The following is a 12,439-nucleotide window of genomic DNA, read 5'->3' on the forward strand; positions in this document are numbered from 1 at the left end:
AAATGAGGGAGTCCACTGGAAACAGAACAAAAGGTCAGACAGTAAACAAAGTTGTGACTGTAGCCTTTAGAACTAGCACATGCAGCAAAATTCTCAGATGAACTTTATTTAGCTGAATTGTTGTTCCTAAAATTGACAGTTGTCATTGAATTAAATCAGCAAACACAAAAGGAAAAAGAATAAGTTTCTCTTGGCATAGGGAAATATAAGTCCTATTCCAGGATACAGTAAATGAGAATGAAAGAGGACAGATAATGGTGGCAAAGTCCTTGCTTTGATGCAGATGCTTGTCCCTCACTTGTATAATTGTAAATTCCGTGGTACATATATGTTATACTTTTCTGAGCATAATCATAATTATTTAGGGGTCTCTTTCTTTCCAGAAGTTAGGGGTACTGGCTTCCAGACACACAGTTTTGTTGGTATTTGATAGATTATTATTATTATAATATTATTCTATTATTATTATTACATATTATAATTATTCAGAGGATAAACCCTATTCACATGGGACAAGCACACAGGGGCCACTGACTTAAAATTTAAGTTTCAAAGTTTCAAAAGAATATGGTGTTCACTAGGAAGAATTAAGAGGAGGTAAAGGAGAAATGCAGAAAGAAATCTCATTAAAAAGATAAAAAATTAATAAATTATTACATAATGAATACACAGAAATGTTTTAAAATGTAAGGTGAATAATATTACAATGGTAAAGCTTTGAACTAAGTTTCATTAGGATCAGGTTTTGCAATATTTATCAGTAATTGAAAAATAATGTGTAACTTTTTTATAATCAGGCAAGGGACGAACTACTTGATGTTGGTATGCTGTATGAGATTCTGGACTCTTTAAGACAAGAGGTAGGGGAGTGTGGTCTTACTACCCGGTCACAACGTTTTCTAATGTGCCCTGATCATGCAGAACAAGTTGCTTTCCTTGATCAGCACAAGGGGTTCATTCTTAAAAGACAAGTGAGTACAGTATTGATGTAATTTTATTAACTAATCAGATGTGATGTATTTACTCTGTGATGAAAATATTTGTAAAATCCACTTTAATCACATAACTGAAGATTGAAATGAGATTTTTAATTATGGGACTTACCCAGTAATAATTATACTAGGTAAGTATAGTAATTAAAACTTTATTTTATTATAAAAATGTAATTTTTTCCAGTAATATTGTAGATATTTCTGTAATAATAGTAATTGATTACAGGAGGAAATATATTGAACAGTACACATACAGTATATTACAGTACATATGGTTTTGTGGCTTTAATTGTGAAATGGCTTTCAAGATAATTTAGCTCAAAACACGCTTGTAGCAGATTTTATGATTTCAAATCCCTGTACAGAGGTATTTGTGATTTACAATTTTTCCTTAGAGAATAAAGTTTTTATAGGCAAGCATCAAGCAGCAGCCCATTAGTTCTGATACCTTGTTATATTTAACACTGAAATGAAAAAATAAAAAAAGATCACATGGCCTGTTCAGAAAGAACAGCACTCATGAATATCTGTTCTTAAATTGTATAATCAGTATTAGCATCTTTATGTAGAGTTAGCAAGCCTGTGTCCTTTCCTGTTTGAGATTGAATTTATCTTGGAATCTGACAGGGCAAACTCCAATTTCATAGATTGCTTCAAAAGTTCTTACCAAATCCAAATTCATTTATTTTTTTATATCATCACGATATTTTATTCATATTGAGTGCTCCATTGTTAAAAGCTAAGATTTTATCCACATAGTATCAAAAGGCACTATAGCAGGCAGGGAAAGGGTGCTGGAACACATACTCAACCAGTATGTACATTTATTGTCGTGTTTCTTGACCCAATGGTCACATTATCAGGAATCTATAGTTACAATGTAATAAAAGGAGCATTCAGTGTACACAATTAAAAGAAATATGTATACACAAAATATAAGAAAAGTTAAAATGAAAAATCAGTTAAACTTAAATAACACACATAAATACATTTACACATTAAAAAAAAGAGAAAACTTGAAATGATCTTGACAAAAAACTGAACTCAATAAAAAAGAATTTAAGAATGAACTAAAAAGGAAGAGCACAAAGGCACACCTCTCAGGGTGAAAGGGGAAACACACTAAAAGTATACACAACTTAAGTACAGAAGAAGGCAAACAAATATAAACAAACAACCGAGTCATACTGTGTACAGGGGAACAGCAATTTAATGTGGGTACAATTCTTTTGATGTTCAAACTTTCCCAGAGAAGCAGTTCTCCAGGTTCCTTAGCTTGGCCAATTATGAAGATTTTATTATCTGACTATTTTGGTTGTAAAGACCATGTAGAGCCATTTAAAATTCACGTTAAATGTTTATTCTGTTTTTTTATTTGGTACTCAATTAGCTTTTTTTTTTGAGTGGAAAACTGCTAGTAGGGCACACTGAAGTAGCACAGAGTTTCTAGGAAGAAGTATTATCAACCCTGGCCAGACCATAATTTCCCCTTCACTGCTTCACCACCCAGGAAAGGGCCAGTTCCCCATTTTAAGACTTTTAATGAGATCAGATTATGCTTGAAGGGCTATCTCGTTTCATTCATTTGCAGAGAGCCCCAGAGAAGAAATATTTTCTGCTTTGCCAAGAGGTCAAAATGTCAATCTAGTACCCATGATGTAACAAACTACAGGATGCTGAACAACGGGAGCATCAATTAGTAACTAGGCAGAAAAGGGTCAGAGTTCTAAAGCAGATTGATGTATGTTGTTGTTTTGGCAACAGACAGTCATCTGAAAGGCTGCTATTGAGTTTGCACCTCCCTATCATTACAATTTTTTCATTGAAAACTGATAGCAGAGCTTTTAAATTACACATGTTCAGGTTCTCACAGAAGCAGCTTTGTGTGAATTGTATGGCTGCTTAGTCAAATAGTAGGAGGAAGACTTCAAAGGTATACTGTGAATTATGGACAACCTTTGCAACTGACACTTGGTCCATTCAGACTTCTGCAAGGCTAAATCACATTGGCAGATCTTCCCCCTTCAGTGAGCCAATCAGTAATCTTACTACAATAAAGCACTAAAGGTGATGGAAAAGAGCCATACTGGATAATGGAGACCAATGATAATGGTGCCAGTCAAGAGGGATACTTTATTCCTATGTACTTATTCGTTTGCTGACCATACCTTTATTTTGCCTTCAGGGAGTGCAATTTACTGGTGCAAAGATTACTGTTCCTAAAGTTTTCACATAAATGAAAGAGCAGGTTTGTTTCATCTGAGGGATAATTCTTTGATAGTGGCAAAGATAAGACTGCAGCTTTTACAAGGTCTGTTAATGTATAACTCCACCTAACTAATTAATATTGAATTTCAGGTTTTATGCATTCAACTTACCTGTCAGATATATACTTAGCTATAGACTCCGTCGTCCCCGATAGAAATTCGAATTTCGCGGCACACTCTACAGGTAGGTCAGGTGATCTACCGCCCCGCCGCTGGTGGCGGGAATAGGAATCATTCCCGTTTTCTAAGACAGATTTTCTCTATCGGCCGTGACAGCAACATTGTTGTTGTTACTCCTGATTTGATTTTCGTGTTTTTTCATCGCTATTGATCTTTTGGTGACGTATCGGATCTTTGGTTTGGCATACTCTTTCGTGGACTGTTTTTTGGACTTGGTTTTGGATATTTCTCATGATGTCAGATTCTAGCTTTACGGTTAGAAGACAGTGTGTAAATGAGGGATGCATGGTGAGGCTACCGAAAGCTTCAGTAGACCCTCACACAGTTTGTAAGGGGTGTAGAAGGAATGAATGTTCAATTTCTAACACCTGTGATGAATGTGTAAATATGAATGAGGAAGAATGGAAGAATTTAAATTCATATTTAAGGAAATTAGATATGGATAGGGCTAGGAAGGCTTCCTCCAGAAGCGTAAGTAGGTCTCGCTCTAACGAGCCTATTAAATTAACACCTAACCCTAAACCTGTATCTTCTTCCTCTAGTACTAAGACTGCAAATCCGGCAACGGAAATTGCAGATCTAAGCTGCACTACAAAGGATGGAACGTCAAATGCTGACGTTGAAAGGTAAGCCACAGGTGATAGTGAATTAAGTGGTTTCCCTAGTTGCAGTGGAGGGTGCGTCTGATCGGCTCTGTCTCGCTCCCAGGCCTAGACCTCTTCCAAGCTCACAGGCCCAGAGGAGAAGGAATGTCAAAAGCCTTACGGAGGTTATGGAGAATCCCCACCGATCAGGCGTCCCCTCGGCAGATTCTGTGACGACCCGAACTGCCAAGGATCGCTATCGAAAAAGCATCCTAAAGAAGTGTTTTTCTTCGTCAGATTCTTCACCGAATGTAAGGGGCTGGAGTTCTGATGAACTGTCACGCCCCTTAAAGAGAAGTTGGAAGGCTCCAACTTTGGATTCAAGCCCTGAGCTTTTCTCCGATCTATCACCTTGTGAGAAGAAGAAAAGAAGATTGGTTCCTAAACGGAAATCTGAGTTTCCTTCCGCTTCTAGACCTCCCTCACCTGAATCAGGAAAGGAAAAAGAGAATGAACTGCGAAAATTCTCCTAAATGTGCAGGAGCAACTTTCGGCCTTAGTAGGAGTTTTTACTAAGGAGACTCCCAGAAGAAAGGACTCTTTCCTTTCTATAAAGAAGACGAAGGGAAGGAAAGAAGAAACGAAAGTTTCGGCTTATACTCAGAGGAGTATGAAGAATGCGTCAAAAGCGCCAACCTGGCGCAATGCGCCAGATGCGTTTGAGAATGAGTCAGAAGAGCCAGAAGCGCCAGATGCGCCATATGCGCCAGAAGCGCCAGCCTGGCGAAATGCGCCAGAGGCGCCAGAAGCGCCACCCTGCCGAAATGCGCCAGAAGCGCCAGCTTGGCGCAAGGAATCACGAGCGCCAACCCGGCGCAATGAGCCACAAGTGACAAATAAGAGACGGACTTCTTCCAAAAGACAATTAAGCCAAGAGGATTTGTTTAGCTTTTGGAAGGATAAACCTTTACTTGACAGGGAATCTAGGTGTCGCACAGGCGGCCGTAGCCCTTGTCAAGACATAGGTGGTTCCGGAGAAAGCGATAGGAGAGGACATCCTTCGTCTGACAGGAGAGAAAGGTGTCGCACAGGTGGCCATCGCTCTTGCCAGGAGAAGGATAAGGTCGTTTTGCAGGATCAACCTATCTCTCGTAGGGACGCAAGTTATCGCACAGGCGGTCGTCGTTCTTGCGAGAGTGGGGTGGATGTTGCAAGAGGCCAGTCTCCTATTGAAAATAAACAATCCTCTTCGGAATTGGATTTGGAAGAGGTTTCGGACTCTGAAGATCACTTGGCGCCGGGTTTGTCAGATTACAAGACACTGGCAGCCCTCTTACTTCAAGAGTTTGGGGACTCTTTAAGCCCGACTGCTCCTCCTTCTCCAAGGTCCTTATTTACAAGCACGAAGGTCCCGAAACAATCATCTTTTATTAAAAAGAAAGCCGACCATTTCATGAACAAGGCACTCCGATTCGTAGGAAATTGGTTGGAATCCAAGGAGAAGGCGGGGAAGACAGTCTTTACCTGCCCTCCTTCCAGACTATCAGGAAAGAAGGGAATTTGGTACGAGATGGGCAAATCACGGGGTCTAGCTCTCCCGACCACTGCCGAAGCAGATTTTTCGAATCTGGTAGATTCGTCTAGGAGACAATCCTTGTCATCAGCAAAGATCACATGGGGGACTTCTGAGATGGACCATCTCCTCAAGGGATTGTTTAATGTCTTAGAAGTTTTTAACTTCTTAGACTGGTCCCTTGGGGTGTTGGCCAAAAAGACACAAGAGAATGAAGCTCTTAGTCCAGAAGTCCTTCATAGTGTTCTTTCCTGTATGGACATGGCGGTGCAGGATGGATCAGGAGAGGTGGCCTCTCTGTTTGGAACTGGTATTCTGAAGAAGAGAGTCTTATTTAGCTCCTTTCTGACGAAAGCAGTTACTCCTACTCAGAGGTCATCTCTTCTGTATGCTCCTCTGTCGGACCAATTGTTTCCTCCAAATCTAGTGAAAGATATTTCTCATTCTTTGACAGAAAAGGCCACACAAGATCTCTTGGCCCAATCTGCAAAGAAATCGAGGACTTTGGGTCCTATTAAGAGAGAGAATCGGACTCCTCAACAGCCCTTTCGAGGGAGCTCCTCGGCCAGACCCTCTTTTAAGAAGAGAGGAGTGCAGAAGAGAGGTAGGTCTTCTTTCAGACCTATCAAGAGAGCGAAATGAGACAACAGTCCTTCAAGCACCGGTAGGAGCCAGATTTCGGAAATTTTCCGAAGAATGGACTCGGAGACAGGCAGAAATACGGTCCCTTTCAGTGGTAACAAAGGGATATATGATCTCCTTTCGAGACAGACCTCCCTTGACTACGAACCCGAGGGAACTGTCAGCCCAATACAGGGACCCTGCCAAGAAAGAAGCATTATTTCAACTGGTAGAACAGATGTTGAAAAAGGAGGCCATCGAAGTGGTTCGGGATCCGCATTCCCGAGGATTCTACAACCGTCTTTTTCTGGTTCCGAAATCCTCGGGAGGGTGGAGACCGGTCCTGGATGTGAGCGCATTGAACCGATTTGTGGAGAACACAAAGTTCTCTATGGAAACATCAAAATCGGTTCTTGCGGCTCTTCGTCCAGGAGATTGGATGGTCTCCTTAGATCTACAAGATGCATACTTTCATGTCCCCCTGTATCCATCATCGAAGAAATATCTCCGATTCATGATGCAGGGGAAAGTATACCAATTCAGAGCCCTATGCTTCGGCCTTTCTACGGCCCCTCAAGTGTTCACGAGGCTAATGATGATTGTTGCGAGATGGCTACATCTAGAGGGGATAAATATATCCCTTTATCTGGACGATTGGCTAATAAGAGCAAAATCGGAACTTCAGTGCTTGAAGGACTTGGAGAAGACTTTGAACTTGACAAAATCTCTGGGACTGCTCGTTCCTGGACGTGAACCTCGAGAAATCACAATTGATCCCCAGACAGAACATAGTCTATCTGGGGATACAGATGGATTCTCGTGGTTTTCGGGCGTTTCCATCTCAAGACAGAATTACTCGAGGCTTACAAAAGATCTCGAACTTCTTAGGGAAAGAACGGACCTCGGCGAGGGAATGGCTCAGTCTGCTGGGCACCCTTTCCTCGTTAGAGCAGTTCATTTCCCTAGGAAGATTAAATCTCAGACCTCTGCAATTTTATCTAAAGAGGATGTGGAGTCAAAAGACAGGAGACTTGTCAGACGTTTTTCCCATCCAACAGGGGATAAAATCCGATCTAAAGTGGTGGTTAACCCCATTAACAAGGAACGAAGGGGTGTCCCTCTTGATTCGGAACCCTCACCGAGTGTTGTTTTCCGATGCCTCGGAAACAGGTTGGGGAGCAACACTGGGGTCCAAAGGAAGTAGCAGGTATTTGGACCAGACAACAAACTACTCTGCACATCAATGCGAAGGAACTCCTGGCAATTCATCTAGCCCTGGAATACTTCGAAGCGGAAGTCAGAGGGGTGGTTAGTCAAGTCAATCCGACAACCAGCCACAGCTCTGGCTTACATCCGGAATCAAGGGGGCACTCACTCTTTCTCTCTGAATGAAATAGCGAGAGCTCTATTAACCTGGACAGAGGATCGGGGCATTATTCTGCGTACAAGGTTTGTCCAAGGAGTAAAAAACCTAAGGGCAGACAGGTTGAGCAGAAAGAACCAGGTTCTCCCGACAGAGTGGATGCTCCACTCAGGAGTCTGCAGACAAATATGGTCACTCTGGGGGAGACCCCAGATCGACCTGTTTGCCACGTTCCTCTCCAGGAAAATAGACAACTTCTGCTCGCTAGAACAAGATCCCAGAGCCACAGCGATCGATGCCTTCCTCATGGATTGGTCAGGCATAGACGCATACGCCTTTCCCCCATTCAAATTGCTGGGGGAAGTAGTAATGGAAATTTGTGGCATCGGAGGGAATGAGAATGACTCTAATTGCTCCCTTTTGGCCTTCCCGAATCTGGTTCACAGAGGTACTGGAATGGACGGTGGACTTCCCCAGATCTCTACCAGACAGGACAGATCTGCTCAGACAACCCCACTTCGAGAGGTTCCACAAAAACATCCAAAGTCTCTCCCTGACTGCCTTTCGACTATCGAAAGACTGGTCAGAGCGAGAGGCTTTTCAAAGAAAGTGGCAACTGCAATTGCTAGAGCCCACAGAGCCTCTACCCTGCGGGTCTACCAATCAAAGTGGGAAGTTTTCCGTAGATGGTGTAGGTCGAAGAAGCTGTCCTCTTCCAATACCTCTGTAACCGAAATCGCGGATTTTCTCTTCTTCTTAAGAGAAGAATCCAAATTGGCCGTATCCACTACAAGGGATATAAGAGCATGCTCTCAGCTGTTTTTAGAAACACAGGGACTGAATCTCGATAATAATAAGGACCTTCATGATCTCATCAGGTCTTTCGAGACTACGAAATTGAGATCGTCGATTCCCCCGAGTTGGAACCTGGACGTTGTCCTAAAGTTCTTGATGTCGGACAGGTTCGAACCTATAGATAAAATCTCATTCAGAGATCTTACTAGCAAATGCATATTCCTGTTGGCTCTCGCAACTGCTAAGAGGATCAGTGAATTGCATGCTTTGGACTCTCGGGTGGGATTTATGAAAAGACTCGGCTGTCATTTCTTTCCAGGATCTTTTCCTAAGACAAAGAATGAGAACCCTTCTCAAACCTTGGCCTAGAAGTTTCGAAGTCAAGGGACTCTCTTCTCTGGTAGGTAGAGAGTTGGATCGGTCCCTTTGCCCAGTCAGGACCTTAAAATTTTATTCAGAAAAGAAGACACAGCTTTAGGGATGCCGACAAGGTCTTTGGTGTTCGGTAAGAAACCCCGAAAGACCTATGTCAAAGAACGCACTGGCGTTCTTTGTCAGGAATATAATTACCGAAGCTCATAGGAATTGCCAAGAGAACTCTTTAAAGCTGCTGAGAGTGAAAGCTCATGAAGTCCGGGCTGTGGCAATTCTCCCTTTCTTTTACGAAGAATATGTCCATGAGAAACTATTTTAGCAGCAACTTATTGGAGGTGCAATTCAGTATTTGCATTCCCACTATTATTTAGGATGTTAGAATAACATACGATAAATGTTTTGCTCTTGGACCTTATGTATCAGCGGATACTATGCTGGGAAATGGAGCAGACGCTGATCCTTGAATTTGTTTTTAGTATTTTTAATAATTAGTTTTAATATTGTTGTTGAGTTGTGGGTTGCTTGAAAGGATGTTCGGGGATGACTCCTTTCAATCTTAGTACTAACCCCAATGAGGATCAGGTGATCGGGATTAGTGTCGTGCTCTATGATCATGCCAATAGGCAAGGTGTTTTGTCATGTAAGTGGATAGGACCCCATTGACAAAGATCATAAGGTTCTGAAGTGTAAGTGGGTAAGACCCCACCCTGTAACAGACCATCAAGAACTCTTAGCATGAGGTCACTACCTCGCTGAGGCTCTTGAAGCGATACGGGCTCCTAGGCAAGAGCCATGAAGTCTTTCGCTAACACAGGTAGGAATCAAGGTTTTTAATTTTATTACCTACAACATATGTTGTTTCCTGTCTATTTCAGTAAATTAGCTGTCTCTTACCCTCCGCCAAAGGTGCCAATCAGCTAAGTATATATCTGACAGGTAAGTTGAATGCATAAAAATGTTATTGTCATGATACAATAAAGTTTTATGCATACTTACCTGGCCAGATATATACGGTGTATGGCCCCACCCGACCTCCTCAGGAGACCGGTGGAAGAGAAAATCTGTCTTAGAAAAGGGAAAACGGGAATGATTCCTATTCCCGCCACCAGCGGCGGGGCGGTAGATCACCTGACCTACCTGTAGAGTGTGCCGCGAAATTCGAATTTCTATCGGGGACGACGGAGTCTATAGCTAAGTATATATCTGCCAGGTAAGTATGCATAAAACTTTATTGTATCATGACAATAACATTTTTCCATCATCTGATCTCAGTTGCATGTGGTATTGGTAATAAGGGAACTTACAAGTTTGTGGCTTATATATTTTGAAATGTTAAAATGAAAAAAAAAATGTTTCTTTATGCCCTGAAGGCAGTTACACAAATTTTAGTCCCTCAGAAATTAAGAGAATTTTTAATATTTCAGACTGTGGTGACCTGTTTTTCTACAATGAAAAAAAGCCATGCTGAGGATGATGCAATATCTTGTTTAGTACTTGGCACAGAGAGTGCCAATATATTTATATTAGATCCTGAGGCCTTTACCATCTTGAATAGTGTAAGTATGTAATTACTGCATAACTTTTGCATCAAGAAAAGCAGGAATATCAGAAATGATGTTGTGATTAAAAAAATATATATATATACACACATATATACAGGCGGCCCTCGGTTAGCGGCAGGGGTTCCGTTCCTGGCCACCGACGCCAAGCGATTTTCGACGCTGAGCGATTTTAAAGCCTACAGCCGCCGCACAACACCTTCTTTCGAAACTCTAGACCAGTCAAAGGTGCCGTAATCCCGCCCACAACGGCGCAATAAGTAAAATTATATTTATGCAGTATAGTACTATAGAATTTACCTGTACAGTACATGTGGGTGTCTAGAGTATGTAAAGATATAATAAAGTTTATATAGTGTACAGGTAGCTGTAGTGTTCAGGTTACGATCATTAGTCTTACGATAGTTCGATTTTATGAGAGATCAAATTACAATGGCCTAACTTTATCCATCTTCTAGTTACATAAGTTCAATAACAGCAAAAGAGAATGATGAAAGTATGGTTTTTTAACGTGGTATACTTCGTTGCTTCGTGAACGTGTACAGCCATGAACAACCGAACGAGAACGACTTTTTTTTTTTCTTTTTTTTTTTTTTTTTTTTTTTCTAAGTACAACCGAACTGGATAACATCTGTTTGGCTTGTATTTCGATCATCGTACTACAGTGCAACATTACCGTATTTGTTATAAATGGCGTTATGTATAGAATAGAACTGAGATATCTTAATGTAATAACTTTATTCGCTAGATCAGAGATCAATATAGATTAAAGATCAATCGGGAAATATACCGTTGAAATTTAAACCTAGTTATAAACTGAAGCTGAGAAAACTCTTCAAGCTGCTAATGACTATTATCGTACATTGGCAACAAGGATAAAACGGCAGTAAACGTCTGCCATCACACACAACTGTAGATAAAATTGGGATAAAAATCATTTTAATCAAAACTACTGTGCTTGAAAGAACACATTTTACTGTTGGTTTCACGCCGATATAAGATAAATAACGTAAAGTTCGTATTACGATGATATAAAGGATTACGTATTGCGAACGGAATCACGTAATTTTTTACGCAATAAACATGCCGCCAACGTAATCTGTTAACGAAAAATATAGTAGTTCACATTCACAACGAGACTATTCAATAAATATTTCCACTAAAAACACGCTGTATAAGGAAAAATAAACTTTGTCTCATATAAGTCAAGTATATAGATATTCGTTTATGCTAACTAGAAGCAAGAAGCATTCGCTCAGAATTGCGTTATGGTGAAACAGACTCGTATTCATCAGCTGATTTCAAACCACAACATTGGCCGCTCTGCGGAATACGGGCTTAAGTTTGCCGTAGTATTTTAAAATACAATAATATGAGAATACATACAATATTCTTGGATACAGTGAAATAATGTATAACTTTTTAAAAGGATTTATGGAAAAGATGCATAAATTAATAACACAATGCATTTTTCGGAAGGCTGGCGGACAAGAAACGAACATGAAAAACCATCCCTGACAACGTGGAGCGTAGTTACAAGGCTGGCCTTAATTTGTATCTTATTTCTGTACAAAAATGAAAATACCTTTACGCAATATATTTTCATACACATTTTAAACATAAAAAGCATAAAACATTTGAAAAATCGACACATTGATCGCTAAATTTGCACTTTTTTTTTTTTTTTTTTTTTTTTAACTCGATATTTTCGGAAGAGCGGGCAGACGGCGGCATACAAGAACGAACTTGAAAAAACATCGTAGTCGAGAAACTTGAAGGGGAGTTTCAAAAGCTGCTTTTTATCTAAATTCTGCACAGAAATAAAAATACCCTATTCGTAATACATTTTCATACACATTTTAAACATAAAAAGCATAAACATTTATAAAATCGACACATCGATCGCTAATTTGCCCTTTTTTAAAATCGATATTTTCGGAAGAGCGGCAGGCGGCGGCTTACAAGAAAGAATATGAAAAAACATCGTATTTGATAACGTGAAGGGCAGTTTCAAAAGCTGCCTTTGTATCATATTTTCTGTACAGAAATAAAAATGCCTTTCACGTAATACATTTTCATACAACATTTTAAACAAAAGCATGAACAATTATGAATCGACACATCCATAGC

The 12,439-nt window shown here is 40.4% G+C and overlaps 1 protein-coding gene across 2 annotated transcripts in view; it reads left to right on the forward strand.

Annotated features, from left to right (window-relative positions):
- The window catches only part of LOC135207879 (Bardet-Biedl syndrome 1 protein-like), a 78,916-nt gene that overhangs the window by 7,411 nt on the left and 59,066 nt on the right, over positions 1 to 12,439 (forward strand). For both annotated transcript variants that reach the window (XM_064239777.1, XM_064239778.1), the window contains 2 exons: positions 798 to 971; positions 10,175 to 10,306. In XM_064239777.1, coding sequence (XP_064095847.1) covers positions 798 to 971; positions 10,175 to 10,306 — 306 coding nt within the window. The remainder of the gene's footprint in view (positions 1 to 797; positions 972 to 10,174; positions 10,307 to 12,439) is intronic.

The sequence above is a fragment of the Macrobrachium nipponense genome, chromosome 34 (genome assembly GCF_015104395.2).
Source record: "Macrobrachium nipponense isolate FS-2020 chromosome 34, ASM1510439v2, whole genome shotgun sequence".
In the NCBI taxonomy this organism is placed as follows: Eukaryota; Metazoa; Arthropoda; class Malacostraca; order Decapoda; family Palaemonidae; genus Macrobrachium; species Macrobrachium nipponense.